The sequence below is a fragment of the Henckelia pumila genome, chromosome 4 (genome assembly GCF_033568475.1).
Source record: "Henckelia pumila isolate YLH828 chromosome 4, ASM3356847v2, whole genome shotgun sequence".
In the NCBI taxonomy this organism is placed as follows: domain Eukaryota; kingdom Viridiplantae; phylum Streptophyta; class Magnoliopsida; order Lamiales; family Gesneriaceae; genus Henckelia; species Henckelia pumila.
In genome coordinates this window covers 138972717-138993956 of record NC_133123.1, presented here as the reverse complement: position 1 = coordinate 138993956, position 21240 = coordinate 138972717, and the positions used below count along the sequence as shown (strand labels likewise).

The window sequence follows — 21240 nt, the reverse complement described above, 5'->3', positions numbered from 1 at the left end:
GAGAAGATGAACTATGAAACTGATAAAACAAAAAAAAAATGAATTCTTCACACAGATTGATATATAAAACAAATGACCTATATATAGACTAATGTGAAGACTTAGTGTTGACTTAGCATTAGTTTCATTTAACGGTCAAGATCTTCCTTATTGATTAATTAGTTGATCTAAAGGCTGAGATTTAAAAGCCTTGGTAGTTAGGCAGTTAAGTGAGCTAAGATCAGTTAAAAAGGAGTTTTCTCGGTTTGAGTCATTCATCTTGAAGTTTCAGATCTGAAGAGCAAGAGAGTTTTTCATTCTTTCTCTACGAGAGATCGAGAGCTTCTGATTCACATCTTGTTTCGTTCAAAATCCTCTAAGAACGTGTATGCTTACTTCTGGGTTACAGATTCAATCGAAGAGGCTCTTTGTTGGCTGCTGGAATCTTGAATAAGGAGTATGCTTCTGTTCTTGTTTTGATTCTGTTCTAAGCTGGTTTATAGCTGGAGATTCATATTGTCGAGGGTTGTATTGAACTATATCTGGTTTGTTGATTAGTGGATTCTTATGGGATTGATCCCAGAACCTTGGATGTAGGATTTGTATAATCCGAACCAAGTAATTCCCTGTGTTCTTGAGTTTTATTGTTTTTCTGATTATTTCCTTTGGTTTGCTATTCGTAAGTGTTTTGCTGAACTTTTGGATTGTGAAATATCTTGTTTTCTGGAAACGAGTAGTTTCAACAATTGGTATCAGAGCCTGAGATTTTAAATCTTGGGCTCAAGGCTGCGATCTTGTTATATTAGAACTTTCTGTTATAAGTCTCTATCTCGTCTCTATTTAAAGATTTCTTGAGAAGGATGTCTACTGGCCAGGGGCATTCTTTAGCAATGTTTACTTCTAGATTTGAGGTGGAGAAATTTGATGGGAAGAACGATTTTAATCTGTGGCGTGAAAAGATGATTGCTCATCTTGGTAATCTTGGTCTGGACGATGCTTTGCAAGGAGAATCCAAGATTCCAAGCACTGTGGAGAACAAGGCAGATCTTCTAAAGAAGGCAAGAAACACTATTGTTCTTAGCTTAAGTGACCAAATTCTAAGGAAGGTTGTAAAGGAAAAGACAGCTGCTGATATGTGGCTAAAGCTGGAACAGTTGTATATGACAAAAGCACTACCCAATCGAATATATATAAAACAGAAATTCTATAGCTACAAAATGGATGAAAACAAGTCCATTGATGAGAACATTGATGAATTCACCAAGCTGTTATCGGATCTTGAGAACATGGAAGTGAATATTGATGAGGAAGACCAAGCAATTTTTCTGCTCAACTCTCTGCCGAAAGCATATGATCAGTTAAGAGATACCTTAAAGTATGGCAAGGAAACACTTACTCTTGAAGAAGTGACAGGGGCTGCATATTCTAAAGAATTGGATTTGAAAGCTAATGGAAAGCTTCAAAAGCCTGCTGGTGAAGGGTTGAATGTAAGGGGGAGATCTCTTGAGAGAAAGGGTTCAACTAGTAAATGGAGATCCAGATCGAGGTCTAAGTCAAGATCAAAGAGGACTTGTTGGCTGTGTAAAAAGGAGGGACATATAAGAAGATTCTGTCCTCAAAGGAAAACCAATCCAGGACAAGATACATCTTCTAACACTGATGCAGCAAATATAATGAAAGGTTATGAAGAAGCCGAAGTCCTAACTATCTCATCGGATAATCCAACTGATGAATGGATCCTTGATTCTGGATGTACTTATCACATGTCTCCAAGAAAAGATTGGTTCTCAGATTTTAGAGAGACAGAAACAGGTTATGTCCTACTAGGAAATAATGAGTCTTGCAGAATTCTGGGAGTTGGATCAGTGAAGTTGAAAATGTGGGATGGATCAGTCAAGATTCTGACTGATGTAAGATATATCCCTGATCTAAAGAGAAATTTGATTTCCTTAGGTACATTAGATCAGAAAGGACTAACCTATAAAGCTCAAGGTGGCATTCTCAAGGTAGTGAAGGGTTCACTAGTTATAATGAAAGCCATTCTGAAACAAGAGTTGTATTTTCTTCAAGGATCTACCTTATCTTCTGAAACTCATGTGACTACATCTGATAAGAATCAAACTCTCCTTTGGCATCAAAGGCTAGGACATATGAGTTTAAAGGGGCTACATGAGCTATGTAAACAAGGACTTCTGGACTCAAAGCATATCAACAAGTTGGACTTCTGTGAAAACTGCATATTAGGTAAGACACATAGACTGAGTTTTAAGACAGCAATACACAATACAAAGTCACCTCTGGACTATATTTATGCTGATCTTTGGGGCTCGTCTAAGGTACCTTATTCACTGTCTAAATGCCAATATTTTGTTTCTTTGATTGATGATTACTCAAGAAAAGTTTGGATTTACTTTCTAAAAACTAAGGATCAAGCTTTTAGTAAGTTTGTTGAATGGAAAAGTTTAGTAAAAAATCAAACTGGAAACAAAATTAAAACCTTAAGAACAGATAATGGTTTGGAGTTTTGTAATCATGAGTTTGATGAATATTGTTCCAAAAATGGCATCGCTAGACATAGGACATGCACATATACACCACAACAAAATGGAGTAGCCGAACGTATGAATAGGACTATCATGAATAAAGTTAGATGTATGCTTAGTGAAAGTGGATTACCATTCAAATTTTGGGCAGAGGCTGCCTCTACTGCATGTTACTTGATCAATTTATCACCATCCTTTGCTATCGATTTTTTAGTTCCAGAATTTAAATGGTCTGGTTTGAAACCTAATTACAAACATCTAAGAACTTTTGGTTGTGTTGTGTACATTCATTCAAACCAAGGTAAATTAAGTCCTAGAGCTAAGAAAGGCATTCTACTTGGATACCCTACTGGGGTAAAAGGATATAAAGTATGGCTATTGGATGACCTCAAGTGTGCAATCAGTAGAGATGTGGTCTTTAATGAATCTATATTTTATAAAGCTAACAAACTTGCTCCAGATTTAGCCAGCTCTAAACAAGCTGAGCAGAGTTTTCAGGGAAATGAACAGCTGCCTACAGAAAGAAATTCTCCTGAGAATGATCAAGGTGGAGCTGATCTCAAGCAATTTGAAGAATTTTTTGACATGAATCATACAGAAAATAAGAGATCACAGAATGACACTGATGTATTGGATGAAATAAAAGAGGATCACAGTGATGAGACACTCAGTGACCATCAACAAGATGACTATCTACTGGCAAGAGATAGAGTTAGAAGAGAAATTAGATTGCCTGCTAGATTTGCATCTTCCGAATTCACAGCCTTTGCACTAAATGTAGCTGATTTGATGGATTTAGAAGAACCTAATACTTATGAAGAGGCTGTGAACAGTAAGGACAGTGAAAAATGGTTGAAAGCCATGAAAGATGAATTTAGTTCTTTAATCAAGAATAACACATGGGTGTTAATTGATAAACCAAAAGACAAGAAGGTGATAGGCTGTAAGTGGGTGTTTAAAAGGAAACCAGAAGTTCCAGGAGTTGAAGGGCTAAGGTTTAAGGCCAGATTGGTTGCAAAAGGATTCTCTCAGGTTGAAAGAATTGATTATCATGAGGTTTTTTCACCAGTGGTAAAACACTCATCTATTAGAATTTTACTTGCAATCACAACAATTCAAGATTTGGAGCTTGAGCAGTTAGATGTCAAAACGGCTTTCTTACATGGGAATCTTGATGAAAAGATACTAATGGCTCAACCAAAAGGTTTTGAAACAGATCCTCAAGCTGGAAAAGTGTGTTTGCTGCAGAAGTCAATTTATGGCTTAAAGCAATCACCTAGGCAATGGTATAAAGGTTTTGATGTCTTCATGCTACAGCAGGGATATATGAGATCAAAATATGATAGTTGTGTTTATTTCAGGAAGCTTCAAAATCAGTTTTATATCTACTTATTGATTTATGTTGATGACATGATTATAACATGTAAAGATCTAAGGGAAATTCAGAGGTTGAAACATCAGCTTAACTCTGAATTTGAGATGAAGGATCTCGGTGCAGCAAAACAGATTTTAGGAATTGAGATTCGAAGGGACAGAAAGCTTAGAACTTTGACATTGTCACAAGGAAGATATGTTAATAAGGTATTGAATCTCTTCAAGATGTCTGAATCAAAGGCTGTTAGCACTCCTATTGGTGCTCATTTCAAGCTTATGGCCGTACAACAGGATCAGGAGGAATTAGAGAGCATTCATATGAAAAATATACCTTATTCTAATGCTGTAGGAAGTGTAATGTACTTGATGATTTCAACTCGACCAGACATCACCTATGGCTTGAGTCTGGTAAGTAGATTCATGAGCAAACCTAGTAGAGAACATTGGAAAGCAATGCAATGGCTACTTAGGTATTTAAAGGGAACCACACAGCTAAAGTTAACATACACAGATCACACTTCGAATTCTTTTGGAGTCACTGGATACTGTGATTCTGATTATGCTGCTAATTTAGATAGAAGGAGATCAATTTCTGGATATGTTTTCACAGTTGGAGGAAATGTGGTGAGTTGTAAATCTAGCTTGCAGAATGTGGTAGCTTTATCAACTACTGAAGCAGTGTACATCAGCTTAACCGAAGCAGTTAAGGAAGGGATTTGGATCACTGGTTTTGTATCAGAAATGGGACTTAAACAAAAGGATGTTACTATCTTTTGTGATTCACAGAGTGCAATTCATTTATCTAAAAACTCAGTCTTTCATGAGAGGACAAAACATATAGACGTGAGGTTGCATTTTGTGAGGGATATTATATCAAGAGGTCTAGTTAAGATCCAAAAGATAGATACATCGATTAATCCAGCTGACATTTTAACAAAGGTGGTGCCTATGAGCAAACTCAAACATGCTTTGGGATTGCTCAAACTGGTGGAGTAAGATACACTCCTAAATACTGGGATTTCATAGAATTCATGTTATGAAAGCAAATCAGTCAAAGGTGGAGAATTGTGAAGACTTAGTGTTGACTTAGCATTAGTTTCATTTAACGGTCAAGATCTTTCTTATTGATTAATTAGTTGATCTAAAGGCTGAGATTTAAAAGCCTTGGTAGTTAGGCAGTTAAGTGAGCTAAGATCAGTTAAAAAGGAGTTTTCTCGGTTTGAGTCATTCATCTTGAAGTTTTAGATCTGAAGAGCAAGAGAGTTTTTCATTCTTTCTCTACGAGAGATCGAGAGCTTCTGATTCACATCTTGTTTCATTCAAAATCCTCTAAGAACGTGTATGCTTACTTCTGGGTTACAGATTCAATCGAAGAGGCTCTTTGTTGGCTGCTGGAATCTTGAATAAGGAGTATGCTTCTGTTCTTGTTTTGATTCTGTTCTAAGCTGGTTTATAGCTGGAGATTCATATTGTCGAGGGTTGTATTGAACTATATCTGGTTTGTTGATTAGTGGATTCTTATGGGATTGATCCCAGAACCTTGGATGTAGGATTTGTATAATCCGAACCAAGTAATTCCCTGTGTTCTTGAGTTTTATTGTTTTTCTGATTATTTCCTTTGGTTTGCTATTCGTAAGTGTTTTGCTGAACTTTTGGATTGTGAAATATCTTGTTTTCTGGAAACGAGTAGTTTCAACAACTAATACGTAACTGAACGTATAAAAAAAATAATCACCGACTGTTAATGCACTATCCCTTTTAACTATTTATTTATTTGACTAAGTCAATGTTTGGGAAGATTCTTAGAAACATTTCTCAGTTTTTTCGTTAACAAAAATTTGTAATTTTGTAAAATTTTGTTAACGAAAAGCTGAGAGTGCTTCTTATAAGCTCTCCAAAACACTACCTAAGTGAACAAAGACTCGTATGCAGAATAAAGAAAAATTGCAATTTTGGTCCTTTATGTTTGTTACTTTACGATTTCGTTCCTCTATGTTTTCACATTTCAGTTTTAATACTGCATGTTTCAATTTTTGGCAACTTTAGTCCTTTTTATTCGAAAATACTTACGTGATACTATACACGTCAACTCCACATCAGCACTGCATTGGTGTCACATTAGCGTCACATCAAAAAAAGGACTAAAATTACCAAAAAAAATAAAGATAACGGACTAAAACTGAAATCTGAAAATGTAGATGACCACAATCGCAAAGTGACAAACATACAATACTAAAAAACAATTTTTTGGCAGAATAATTAAATTTATCAACATTATATTGGTCAAAATTATATGAATTGATTGTGTTTTATTATTATTATTATCATTATCATCATTATTATTAATTTGAACGGAAAGGTATATGGCCCGAGGGAATGGGATCACTCGAGGAGCAAGTTCAGAATTTCGTGAAGACATGGGAAATGGAAGTTGTGCACAAGATCCCAATGAATACAAAACGTCGACCCTCAGAAATTTGTCATCGGTATTGATATACTTCAATAAAGTGATCTTATTGGATGAGCTAATTAGCCGCGTTAACAAAACTCCTCCAATAAATGATGACCTGTTGCTGACCTGAAACCACGAACAAGAGTGTTAAAGGGGGGGCCGGAAGGTGTTCCGGCGTATTCCCTCCGACGCTCAAGTCAGATGCTAGGATAGCGAAATATAGAGAGTGGTGTGTGTACACGAGTGAAAATTAGGATCCAAATAATGAAAGTGAACCTGGTATTTATAGGAGAGGACTCCGAATCTTACGCTTACCTTCCTTATCAGGAACTCGAGAATCCCGGGATTGCAATCCCGAATATATAGGAGGATATCTCGTCTGAATCTAGCTTGACCGTGAAAATATCGACATGTACATTTTATCCGAGCTGACCTGTCATCAATAAGACTCTATATTGCTGCTCCCCCGGGGGTCATATAAAAAGGGGTGAGTGAGTTATTACTGATCTCCTGAACTCGTCCTAAACATTGATCCTAACATCTTAGCTAGCTCACCAAGGTTGTCGAACCCATTTACTAAGCTAACTCCCTACTAATATTGGGGCTGAGCTGAGCCCCAAGCTCCCGAGCTGAGCTCCTGACCCGAGCTGTAAATTATGGTGGGGGAGCTTGGCCGAGTTCCGAGCTCCGAGCTCCGAGCTCCCGAGCTGGGAATTATGGTGGGGGAGCTTGGCCGAGCTTCGAGCTCCCGAGCTGATCTCCCGACCCGAGCTGGGAATTATTGTGGGGAGCTTGGCCGAGCTCCGAGCTCCCGAGCTGAGCTCCTGAACCGGTTCTGGTTGATTAGGGATGTTCCTTTTATATTAGGGTTATCGATGAGCTGAGGTGGTTTCCTCCTCTGGGTATCACAAGTCCCTCCCATAAAAGTCGAATTGAGGTCAAAGACTCGAAATTCGTTTTTATTCTGAGATGACCCTAAAAGAATGCCGAGCTGAGGTGCTCCACCGAGCCCAGCTGTCACTCTGACAAGCACTAGGTGACGGTAACTTTTTCAAAGAATCTGAGCCGTACACCTGTCTAATTTCAACGGTTCGATTTAACCCGAGCTTTCTATAAATAGCCCCTTGCTGTGAAAACTTCATTTTCACTTTCTTCACTTCCGTAAATTCTCTCTCGAATTCCCTTTTCCAAGCTTCCTCACTTTCTTACCTTTCTCTCAAGTTTCCGAGCTTCCTAAGTAAGTATTCCTTTCATGGCCACTTCTTCCCGAGCTCACTCTGGAAGCTCAGACGAAGTATTCCGTGAGGTGGATCAATTTGATTCCCTCGCTCTTACTCCCGCAGGAGAGCCTACAGGCCAGGACCCTGCTCGCCCCTCGACCTCAGCTCAGGATGTTGACTCGGGCAATGACCCTGATGTCCCTGCGGCGCCGTGGTCTGAGCTGTATCCTTCCGAGCTAGATGCTTCGGATGAGGACAAAATAAGAGCTCTATCCCATGCTCCCAAGGAATATGAGTTCATTATTCCTGACCTTGATGACCGAGCTGACAATCCCCAAGAAGGATATTACACCTTTTATGTAGATCAATTAGAAGCTAATCTTAGGTTTCCCCTGCCTCTCATCTTCCAGCAACTCAGCCGTTATTATGAGCTTCACTTAGGGCAGTTCACCCCTAACTCATTCCGAACCTTGTGCAGCTTTATAGTTCTCTTCAGAACATTAGGCTTTGAAGTAACTTGTTTTACTATCTGTAACTTTTTGCTCCCCAAACGCTCTGAGGAGGGCCCTTTTTACTTCTCTTGCCGACCTAATTGTAAATTTTTTAAGGGCTCTCCCAGTTCAAACAAAAACTGGAAAATCTCTTTCTTTTTTGTTCATCCCTCCGATGCCTGGGACATATGCTCAGCTTGGAGGGAAACTCTCCCCCTCCTGCCTGTTCCTGCCCCGGGCTTTCGACAGGGGGAGTTGTTTACTGGAGCCCTAAGGGCTATAGGGGTAAGGTGCTTCGATACTTCTGCCCTTCTGGCAGAAGATCTGCTCTGTCACCATGGGCTCAGCTCGGCCGATGTCTCGGTCCGAGGAAATTTAGGTATGGCCCTTCCCCGCCCTTGCTCTCTTTCTTTTTTTTTTTTACTGACCTCCTTTCTACTTGCTCAGAAAAAAGAGTCATGAATGCTGCAATGAAGAGGATGCTAGAGAAGAAGAAGACACCAGCTCAGCCAGGGAGCAAGGCTGAAGCTACCTCTGGCAAATCCAAAGCTGCTTTGCCCCGCGCTGCTGCTGCTGCCTCCGAGCCATCCTCTTCCCCTTCCAAAGGCTCTAAGAGGCGTGATGTATCCAGCCCCCACCCCGAAATAGTAGAGCTGAATTCGGGAAAATATACCATTCTTGAGGTAGTGCCTCTTCGGTAGTTCAGGTCGGAGAAGCCTCAAACCCCTGTGGTCCGATGCCGCTCCAATTTTTTTGACATGTACCATGATGAGCTTCGGATAGTGGGGGTAGGTCCTACCCCAGCAGTAGGATCAGTCCTTCGGGACATGCTTTCTCAAGCCGATGACTTTGTGAAGAACCTTGACTGGGCTGAGCTCCTACAGCGCTCCAACACCGCTTCCGCTGAGGTGATTTATACTCTATTTACTTTAAGCTCAGCACTTTATACTCAGCTCAAAATGATCTCTGTCCTATGCCAGGCTGCCGCACTGAACGCCGAGGTGTCCCTCCGAGCTTCCATTGCTCGGAAGCAACTCATCAAGGACACCAGGAGTTTTGATACTCATCTTGCTAAGCTGAACCAAGAGCTTGAGGTTCTAAAGCTGGCTCATAACAAGGAGGTGGCCACTCTCCGAGCTCAAATGGAGGATATGCGGATGGGCTTCCAGGCCGACCGACTGAAGCAGTTGAATGACCTCCGAGTCTCCGAGGTGCAGAAGGAAGCCTTGCAGGGTGAACTTAAAGGTTCCCAGGATCAGCTTTCTCAAGCCCTCCAAGAGCTAGAGATGTCCCGAACCGAGCTGGCCAAGGGAGCTGAAGGCTTCAAAGAAGGCTTCCTAAAGTCGGACGAGTTCATGGATGAGGTTGCTGTCCAAGCCTATGGCTACTTATCGAAAGGGTTCGAGGGCTGTACCCAGCAGTTCAGGGCGGCAGGTTACCCTCCTGAAGGGGTTCCTGTAGATTTTCTGGATTTGGATGGGTTTGCCCTCTCCCTCACCTCAGGAGAGCCAGTTAAGGAAGGTGAGGGCGAGGCTGAGCAGGGTGAAGGGGAGGGAGAGAATGAGCATTGATTTTTGTTATGAGGGATGTAAACATTTAATTTCTCGCTTTACTATGCAAACTCATTTATTACATTGTTTGTCTTTTATTTATCTGAATTGACCTACAAATTGGAAATAAAAGCTGAGCTAAACTAACCCCCAAAGGTGTTAAGCTCAACTAACACCCAAAAATGTTGAGCTGAGCTGAGCTGAGCTCCTTGAATGGAGATAAGATTAACATTTAAAAATAAACTAACACCCGGAGGCGTTGAACTGAGCTGAGCTCCCTAAGGGGAGCAAAGTGCTTATTTAAAAATAAACTAACACCCGGAGGCGTTGAACTGAGCTGAGCTCTTTAAGGGGAGCAAAGTACTTATTTAAAAATAAACCAATACCCGAAGGTGTTGAACTGAGCTGAGCTCCTTAAGGGGAGCAAAGTACTTATTTAAAAATAAACCAACACCCGGAGGTGTTGAGCTGAGCTGAGCTCCTTAAAGGGAGCAAAGTACTTATTTAAAAACAAACCAACACCCGGAAGTGTTGAACTGAGCTGAGCTCCCTAAGGGGATCAAAGTACTTATTTAAAAATAAACCAACACCCGGAGGTGTTGAACTGAGCTGAGCTCCCTAAGGGAGCAAAGTACTTATTTAAAAATAAACCAACACCCGGAAGTGTTGAACTGAACTGAGCTCCTTAAGGGGAGCAAAGTACTTATTTAAAAATAAACCAACACCCGAAAGTGTTGAACTGAACTGAGCTCCCTAAGGGGAGCAAAGTACTTATTTAAAAATAAACCAACACCCAGAGGTGTTGAACTGAGCTGAGCTCCCTAAGGGGAGCAAAGTACTTATTTAAAAATAAACCAACACCCGAAAGCTTTGAACTGAGCTGAGCTCCCTAAGGGGAGCAAAGTACTTATTTTAAAATAAACCAACACCCGGAGGCGTTGGACTGAGCTGAGCTTCAGGAGCCAAGCTGAGCTCCCAGAGCCGAGCTGAGCTGCCGTAGCCAAACTTCCGACCTGACTTGACATATGTTCTCAGATCGCCTAAATGGGCTCCCGAGCTCCTGAGCTCCCAAACCAAATTTTCCTGACTCCCAGCTCATCTAAATGAGAGCAATGTGAAGTGACTCCTCATAATTACCAAGTGTGTGTTTAATTAACCTGCTAACACCATTTGTACTTGAGTATCTAAAATGGGCTAAAAGCTGAAATCAAAGTGCTGTAACTGAGTTGAGCCCAAAAATCAGGGTCGAGGTGACGTGACTAAGGTAGGGAGCTGAACCAAAGTCGGGCCTAAGAGGCGTAAATAAGGTAGTAAGCTGAGCCAAAGTCAGGGACCTAAGAGGCGTGACTAAGATGATGAGCTGAACCAAAGTCAAGAGCCTAAGAGGCGTGACTAAGGTGATGAGCTGAGCCAAAGTCAGGGGCCTAAGAGGCGTGACTAAGGTGATGAGCTGAGCCAAAGTCAAGGGCCTAAGTGGCGTGACTAAGGCGATGAGCTGAACCAAAGTCAGGGGCCTAAGAGGCGTGACTAAGGTGATGAGCTGAGCCAAAGTCAGGGGCCTAAGAGGCGTGACTAAGGCGATGAGCTGAACCAAAGTCAGGAGCCTAAGAGGCGTGACTAAGGTGATGAGCTGAACCAAAGTCAGGGACCTAAGAGGCGTGACTAAGGTGATGAGCTGAGCCAAAGTCAGGGGCCTAAGAGGCGTGACTAAGGTGATGAGCTGAACCAAAGTCAGGGGCCTAAGAGGCGTGACTAAGGCGATGAGCTGAACCAAATTCAGGGGCCTAAGAGGCGTGACTAAGGCAATGAGCTAAACCAAAGTCAGGGGCCTAAGAGGCGTGACTAAGGTGATGAGCTGAACCAAAGTCAGGGGCCTAAGAGGCGTGACTAAGGTGATGAGCTGAGCCAAAGTCAGGGGCCTAAGAGGCGTGACTAAGGCGATGAGCTGAACCAAAGTCAGGGGCCTAAGAGGAGCTGAACCAAAGTCAGGGGCCTAAGAGGCGTGACTAAGGTGATGAGCTGAGCCAAAGTCAAGGGCCTAAGAGGCGTGACTAAGGCGATGAGCTGAACCAAAGTCAGGGGCCTAAGAGGCGTGACTAAGGTGATGAGCTAAACCAAAGTCAGGGGCCTAAGAGGCATGACTAAGGTGATGAGATGAACCAAAGTCAGGTGCCTAAGAGGCGTGACTAAGGTGATGAGCTGAGGCACATTTACATCAATATTTCCGAAAAAGTAACTGCTCATAGATAAAAATAGAATGTAACTTGCATAAATTACAACTTAAAGGAAAATTGTACTTGCAACATTAAGAATAATATTTTCATAATTGTAAGCGCTCCAAGGCTTCTTCATCATCTTTCCCTTTAAATCTTTCAGGTAGTAAGTATCCGAACTGTAGTGACCCTACATGGAATCACCTACTAGCTGGCAACTAATAGCATGCATTAAACTTAATACAGCAAAATAACTTAACAGAGTAAAATATGCGGAAACAAAACCATAATTTACATAACAGCTTAGTAACATAATCCAGGCTTAAATCTGTAGTGATACAACCAAATCGAAAATCTTAAACAGTAAACATTATACAGCTATATCGACTCCTGCTGTATAATAAAATCCTCAAGGCTCCTGCTCCCTAGTCCTGCCTTGAACTACCAGCTCCGTCCATCCTGCGACCTGCCCCATGGAATAGGGTGTCCAAGATAACAACTAGGACGTGAGCGCTAACGCCCGGTACATAAATATGAGTAAACATATGTATATAATGCATGCAACATGATGACTGGTAACGGGTCATCTGAAAAATCATGCTCAAAACCGGCGCCACATGAGTGCTGCCACCGCATGGATCAACCTCTGGGTGCAACCACACTCGTCTAGTACACCAGAGTAGACAGACATAAATGCCCCCGCCGTCGCGGTACTCTCAGTGACAGACTATCGAGTATAGAGCTGAGCGGCTCTATAGTCAGATATAACAAGGTATAGGCTCAATGTGTATATGCACATGACATATGAGTATAGAAAGCGATAAATCATACATCATGCCATATAATAATGCCAAATAAATGCAACATATAAACATGTATACTCGCTGGCAATCTCAGTCAATGTGTACGTACCTCTAGGCTAGTTCAAGTAAAGTAAGATTCTAGGTTCCAAGCCTATATTCAAAAGTTCACCGTATCACTACATAAATTTTATAAGCCTTAACTAAGCTAATAAGTACTCCCAAAACTTAAATATATTCCCGGACCATACCTTCGTCCGTAGTTAGCCCTTTGAAGTCGCTAGTCCCGGATGACTATAACCACACCTTGGTTATTCCAGAACCTCTATTATAACCGATAGGGCCCTCAAGTGTATATCTCACACTATATAACTGAAGAAAGAAACTCGGGAATTCGTATTTAAAAATGAAATCGAACGAGCCCTATTTATAGGAAAATTTCCGGACGAGTTCGGATCCTCCGAAGCTGAGTTCGGATCGTCCGTTCCAACTCACTGTCTGCATGCGAGACACGTCGAGTTCGGACCGTCCGAACGTCTCTTTGGGTCATCCGAAGTGACCTAAATCCGACACTTGTCAAAACACCATGCTGAGTAATCCTGCTTGCTTGGCACAAGGGAGTTCGGGCCGTCCGAAGTCCTCTTCGGATCGTCCGAACGTGCCTTAACTCCGAAGTCAACAAGCTCACCTTCGGAGCCCCCGGTGATCAAGTTCAGGCCGTCCGAAGTCCTCTTCGGATCGTTCGAACTGGCTCAGATAATGAAATTTCGTTTCTTGCTTCTGAAGTCCGATTAAATCCCGGAATTTGTTAATTACCAACCCTTAATCATGTTTAACATATTATTATCTTAAAATGAATTCTGGGTTACTACATTCCCCTCACCTTTAGATATTTCGTCCGCGAAATAACATCTAAAGACAAATCAAGATAACAATATGAAACATCAAACCATGTTTTATTACAACAACTGTAATTACATCTTACATGGTAAATCAAAAGTACAAAGCAAACAACTCAGGATATTCCGCTTGCATACGACTCTCAGTTTTCCAAGTTGCTTCTTCAATGCCTCGGCGCTGCCACTGTACCATCACAAGTGGTATAGTCTTGTTTCGAAGAACTTTCTCCTTCCTGTCTAGGATACAGATTGGTCGTTCAACAAAAGACAGATCTGGCTCTAGCTGAATATTAGTAGACTGAATCACATGAGATTCATCAGCTATATACTGTCAAAGTAACGACACATGAAAAATATTATGTATATCGAAAAGATTTGGCGGTAAAGCCAAACGATATGCAACATCTCCGATCTTCTCCAGTATCTGGAAAGGCCCAATGAAACGAGAAGACAACTTGCCTTTCACGCCGAATCTCATTACCTTCCTGAAAGGTGATACCCGGAGAAACACATATTCACCAGACTCAAACTGAAGTAGCCTGCGGCGAATATTAGCATAACTGGCTTGTCTATCTTGAGCAACTTTGATCCTATGCTTGATCAAATCTACCTTGTCTACAATCTGCTGCACCAATTCAGGACCCTCGACTTGTCGTTCCCCGACTTCATCCCAGAATAACGAAGTACGACACCGTCGACCGTACAATGCCTCGAAAGGTGCCATATTAATACTACGATGATAACTGTTATTGTAGGCAAATTCGATCAAAGGTAATTGATCCTGCCAAGATAAGCCAAAATCCATGACAGAAGAACGTAGCATATCTTCCAGCGTACGAATCGTCCGTTCTGACTGCCCGTCAGTCTCCGGATGATATGCAGTGCTCAAACTCAGAGTGGTACCCAACGCCTCTTGAAAACTACCCCAAAATCGTGAGGTAAATCGCGGGTCTCTATCACTGACTATGCTCACTGGAATCCCATGTAATCGCACTATCTCCTGGATATATAAGCGTGCCATGCGATCATAAGAATACTCCCAGTTGTAAGGAATAAAGTATGCTGATTTCGTCAAATGGTCAACAACGACCCAGATAGCATCACACTGATGCGAAGTCATAGACAAGTGGGTAACAAAGTCCATAGTCACATGCTCCCACTTCCATTCGGGAATCTCAAGATTCTGCAGTAATTCACCTGGTCGTCGATGTTCAGCCTTGACCTGTTGACAAACCAAACATCTCGAAACAAATTGATACACACTCCTCTTAATCCCTTTCCACCAGAATCTAGTTCGCAAATTCTTATACATTTTCATGCTTTAAGGATGAACAGATAATTGACTCCTGTGAGCTTGAGATAGAATATCGTTCCTGAGCTCCGCAATATTAGGTACAACCTGGTAGCGCTTATCGTGTACGCCCAAATTACCCGACTCAATCAGATAAACAAATAACGTAGTAGTGTGAGTAGGGATCGTTCCCACGAGAAAAGGTAAATTTAAAAGTGTTCTTTGAAAAATACTAAAATAGTAAAAAGGGGGGTTTGGGAGTTGAGATTAACTACTGAAGCTTGTAAGCAATTAAAATTTACTAACATGCAAAATTAAATAAAAGACCGAAGAAATCAATAAGAAATAAGACTTGGTATCGGTCGACTACACCCTTGATATTATTTATTCAATCATTGATCATCTAAAAATAATTAATCCTATCAAATATTCATCATTGGAAATTTAATTCCTGTTTCACCTTAATTTTAGTTAACTAGACACAAGCGTTCTAAGTTAACCCTTACCCCATAGACTAACCCAATACCAGCGATCAGATTTAAATCCACGGTAGCATTCAAACTAGTAAAACTGATAAAGCTAGACAACCCATACACAAGCGGATGAATTTAGCCTAGTCAATTATTATTCCCACGATTTAGCAAATTCAACAGCAGAAAATATTAATTGCAGTTGCTTCGCAAATTAGAGGTTTCAAACAATTACGGATTTGAATTCTAATTTAGCTTTTGTTTGTATAATGAAATTCTAAGATGGCTAATCTAAAAATCTCATACACAAGCATATCAATCAATTCAGAATAATTCTTGATACTTGATAGAAATCAAACATTGGAAATCAAAATCTCATGAATAAACTAAATCAAGGGTCTTGTCTTCCTCAACCAAGTATTAAAGTTTAGCCAACAATACCCATGAATTCTCTACAAAAATTCATGAGAGAAAATAAAAAATAAGAAAAGAAGGGAGAAAACCTAGCCGTCCACAGAGAGTTCTTCGCGTTCTAAGCATGTAGAATAATCTGATAATCTCCCTCAAAAACGAATTAATTCTCTAATAAAAGTCTAGAGCCTTAATTAAAAGAATTTCCCAAAATTACAAATTTTTCCCGCATCAGACCCGCGCGCTCGATCCCGACAATTCCCAGGATCGAGCGCATTCTAAATATTCAACTCTCTGCCTTTAAACTTCCTTGCGCTCGCTCGATCCGGGATTTTCACCCGATCGAGCGAGAGATCTTGAGCATCCTACTGCCTTCAGAATTACATGACCGCGCTCGATCCCAAGAATTTCCAGGATCGAGCGCATGCATCCCTGATGAAAAATTCTGCTCTGCTGTTTTCTTTGGACGCATGGACGCACTTCGATTTCTTCGATCAACAAAATAGCAATTCCTACACAATGAATAAAAACTAAGTTAAGAAGCTCAATGCATGACATAAAGTAAAACTAGAATAAAACACAAACAATGACACAAAATGCATGCAAAACACTAATAAAAACGACACTAAAAATGCAAACAAAACACTACTATCAAATACCCCCATACTTAAACCTTGCTCGCCCTCGAGCAAGTTATGCAAAACAAAATATAAACACAAGGAAAACATAAGAAAGGACGAATCACGCATACCATAGCCTCAGAGAAAACCACTTTCATCTAACAAATAAGTTCATAGCGACTCTCAATCATCAATGATACACCTTCAGTCGAATGCGAACGTATGTGTGTGCCATGTTACCCCAATTACATGCAACTTCAAAAGACAAAGTTTCAAGACTGTTCGCCGACCTTTTAAACAATTCAGTGTAAGCTACACCATCAAGAACTCTCCTCTCAACAATCATTCAACACAACACAACTTTCTTGAGAATAATTACGCACCTCTGAATTTTGCACTCGGTATTGCAATAGCCCCAATAATTACCCGCAAACTTAGCTACAACTAAGACAGGATTAAAATTTCAATCCCCTCGTCTATAGCCCGGATGGAACATCAACCCCATTTTATCCGCATACTTAGCCTTGATCTTGCTCTTTTAGGATTTAAATCCTGTCAAGGCTCGGATGGAGTTGTACATTTATTATATTTTTTTTATTTTATTTTTATTTTTTTAGGTGCGCCCAAGATCATAGGTGTCACATCAAAAAATCATCAAGGTTCAAGAAACTATCAAGTTTCACAGACACCTATTGCCGTGCAATGGTCCAACAGACATCCACGATATCTAATACATCGCTACACTTCACTGGTTAAACATGCGTGCTTAAGAATATTCAACAAACAACCTACAGTTTCTCATATCCAACTAAGAGTCAAATTTTTTTTCAAAAATTAACATTTTTCAACTATCTCATCATAGGCTAGAAATCATCCTTTACTTATACACAACAAAACCTCATGACACAATTTACGAACTATATGCAAATACGCAACAAACATAATGCAAAACAAACAACAAAACACTGAATGCACCCCCCACACTTAAACGAAGCATTGCCCTCAATGCTCGAGAACTAAACTAAACAACTAACAACACACAAAAAAAAAATGAAATGCAAAGAAAAAAAATAAAAAGAAAACTCCCCAGGTTTATGGATTGGCGTCCGCCCCGTCCTCATCATGCTCTGGCGGTGGCACTGGGTCGACCCATGGGAACTCAAAAGATGGCGAAAAAGGAACAGCTGGTGGGAGTGTGGTGGGATCAATCCCTAGTCGCTCGGAGATGCCACGAGTGATATAATCTAGCACCTGAAAATTTGCAGCAGTGGCTGCATTGAACATGTTCTGGTGCTGCGTGAAAGCGGCCATCTCTTGAACAGTAACTGCAGTCGAGCAGCGTGGAGGTGGAATAGGACGCACCTGCTCGTGCACCGCCACAAATTGGTCATCCACCAGAAATAGGCTCCGCCTATAAGCCCTTTTTGCATCAACGACGGCTTGATCAATGGGTCGCATTGGTTGCAACCATTCCTAGTCTGCTCTAGCTTGCACACCAGCTCGCAAGCATAGCTGTGTAATGATCATAGGAAAGAAAAGACCGGATGTCCTAGAAGCAACCGACTGTCGTATCTGAACATGAATAACTCGACCCACATTGACCGAAAGTCCGACATCGAGAGCATATAGCAATACAGCACGCTCCACATGTGCCTCACTTGTGTGTGAGATTGGCATTAGACGGCAGCAGAGGAATGCGTACCAGGTGGCCGGATTCACAAAAAGATATTTCTCTTTGAAGCACTTGTAAGTAATCGGATCCAACCAAGCAGCCCCGGTAAAGCATAGCTAAGCAAGGATCTCGTGAACATCCGGGTAAAGGGCAGCTCTTTGGACATCGACATCTGGTGTCTCGAGCATGGCATTCAGCTCAGAGGCTGCGTATGAAACCAAAGTGCCCCGGACAAAGGCCTTGCCATCCGTCTGCTCCGCGGCATTAGCATAGAATTCCCTAACAAGAGGGACAATGGCTGGAGTGGGTTGCTTACAGAACGTTCCCCACCCACGTGCCAAGACTTGAGCCGCCACTTTGTTTACAGTCACATCGAGATCAAAACCCCTCTCAGTAATAGGGGATCGATGGTTCTTGGCGTGGTCATAGCGATCACAAGCCGCTTGATTGACAAAGCGCCCGGCTAAGTTGAAGGATGCGGTTGTAGCTCGTGTGCCTTGGCGAGAAGATTCGCCTCTCTCAGTAGTATGCCTTGGACCCATGAGCACTCAAAAATTTGCAAGGATTAGTGATATTGGCAATTCGTCGAACACCTTGCGTACACCAAAAATTCCGGCTTTTCTAGCAAAATATGGCCTTGGAGGAGTAGAGAGTAGGAAAAAGATGAAGATTCCAAGCCCTTGAATGATCCTGTAATAGATTGATAACAATTCGTGAACAATGGTGAAATGTCAAAAATTTAGAGAAAAATGAAGCTAAGGGCCGAGGGGAATTTGTAGGGAGAGTGGGGAAAAGAGAAGGAAAAACGCCTAGTTAAAAAGCCAAAGTGGCGCGCGCTCGATCCGGGTAAATTCCAGGATCGAGCGCGCCTATATAAAACGTGAGGCAGAGAGCTTGTGAAATCTGCGCGCTCGATCCGGGAAAAATACCCGATCGAGCGCGCCCAAAAAATAAATGAGGCAGTAAGCTTTTTCAATATGCGCGCTCGATCCCAAGAATTTCTAGGATCGAGCGTGCCTCTAAATTTTTTTTTACGAAAATGAAATAAAAACAAAAATGAACGAAACAAAAATTTTTTTTTAAATAAAATTAAAAAAACAAAGTAAAAGCAAAAACTAAAAAATTAGAAATACTGGGTTGCCTCCCAGTCAGCGCCTTTGTTTATGGTCGTTGGCTCGACTGAATGTTGCAGTTCCTCAGGGTGGTTTAAATTTGGTTCCTTTGTCCACCTTCACCCATTTAAAACATTTTCTAGAAAATTTTGTCCCAAGCATTTGCTGCATCAATTTCTTGGAGGTGCTAGCTCCTTGACCCCGTTTCTCTTTTCTCATGGGCATCCTTTTCGCGTTATCAGGAGGACATTTTGTCGCAGTTTTTAGTGCCTGCATATCAGAGAAAAAGTTTTCAGCAGTAGAAATTTCAGCAGGTGTTACAAGAATATTAACAACACTTTCACGGGCAGGAATTTTCAGGGTATCAAAAATATCAAATTTAGCAATTTTTCCATCGAATTCCATCGTGAGATTACCGTTATCAACATCTATGATAGACTTAGAAGTTTTCAAAAATGGTCTTCCTAACAAAATAGGACTATTCAATTCATTACTTTTCATGTCAAGAACATAGAAATCAGCAGGAAAGACCAAGTCACCAACTTCTACTAAAACATCTTCTAACAAACCCCTTGGAAAAATAGTAGATCGATCAGCCATTTGGATAACAATATCAGTTTCATTCAAAGGCCCAAGATTTAAGGAAGCATAAACAGAGTATGGCATGACGTTAATAGATGCTCCTAAATCTAGCATGGCCGTATCAAGCTGAACACCTCCTATTTGACATGGAATCGAGAACATACCTGAGTCCTTGCATTTTGTAGGTACCTTTCTTTGAATAACGGCAGAAACCTGTTCTCCCAATTCAACTTTCTTACAACCCTTCAAATTTTGTTTTCTTTTCGCAGTACATAATTCTTTCAAAAATTTAGCATAGCGAGGTACTTGCTTAATAGCATCTAACAGTGGAATGTTTACCTCGCATCTACGAAAAGTTTCATAGAGCTCCTTTATCCCCTCATTTTTCCTAGAGTCCTTTAAAGCTAAGGGAAAAGGGGCTACAGGTTTATACTCAGACAAAGGAGGAAACTTACCTCTCGGTGCTTCTTTAGGAATGGGCTCACGCTCCTTCACCTTAGATTCTTTTTCCCTTTCAGTCTCTACCGGTTCTTTGACCAATCCGTCTTGAATCTGCAGCTCCTTTCCACTCCTCAAAGTGATAGCACTCACGTTCTCCTTCAGATTCACCACTGTTTGTGAAGGCAAACGGCTGGAATTTTGTGCTTCCAACTTGCTAATTGCTGCAGCGAGCTGCCCCATTTGGGTATTTAAGTTTTGGATGCTCGTCCTGGTGTCCTGTTGAAAAGCCAAGGTATTAGTGGCAAGATTCTGAACTATGTTTTCAAGAGACTCACCTGGCGTAGGAATCGGAGGACGCTGTGGTGGAGGGTACGGCGGCCTATAAGCTTGATTTGCTGGAGGATTGCCATATCTGAGGTTTGGATGATCCCTCCAACCTGGATTGTATGTGTTAGAGTAAGGATCATACTTCTGCTGAGGTGGCCCTGGAAATTCTCCTGCTGCATTGACTTGCTCCGCAGATCCCTCTTGAAGAGTGGGACACATGTCAGTTGCATGTCCCACTTGAGTGCAAATTCCACATACCCTTGCAATCTGTCCATTCCCTACAGCCATATGTCGCACAAGAGACGTCAGTTCGCTCAGTTGTTGTTCAAGGGAAGAAACGTTTACCTCGTTACTCTTCCTTGGTGCAGGATCACTTCTGTTGGTGCCAAATTGCTGAGAATTGGCAGCCATATTTTCTATTAAGTTCCTCGCTTGCACCGGAGTTTTGTCCACAAAAACTCCTCCACTAGCCGCATCCAGCATACTCCTGTCATGAGACAACAACCCTTCATAACAGTATTGAATTAGTAAGTTTTCACTTATCTGGTGTTGTGGGCAGCTGGCGCAAAGTTTCTTGAAGCGCTCCCAATACTCGTGCAGTGACTCTCCCATCTGCTGTTTGCACCCATAAATTTCTTTCCGGATGTTTGCTGCTCTAGAAGCTGGAAAGTACTTCTCTAAAAATATTCTCTTCATCTCAGTCCAGGTGGTGATGGATCCAGAAGGTAGGTAGTACAGCCAATCCTTAGCAGAACTCTTTAAAGAGAAAGGAAAGGCTCTGAGCTGAATCTGC

General features: G+C 41.5%; 1 protein-coding gene across 1 annotated transcript; it reads right to left on the bottom strand.

Annotated features, from left to right (window-relative positions):
* Positions 1-19181: 19181 nt before the first annotated feature.
* LOC140861862 (uncharacterized) lies at positions 19182-20735 on the bottom strand. The gene is made up of 3 exons (XM_073264866.1): positions 20135-20735; positions 19986-20083; positions 19182-19892 (listed from the first exon to the last, which is right to left on the bottom strand). The coding sequence occupies exons 1-3, from the start codon at positions 20733-20735 to the stop codon at positions 19182-19184; spliced, it is 1410 nt and encodes a 469-aa protein (XP_073120967.1).
* Positions 20736-21240: the final 505 nt, after the last annotated feature.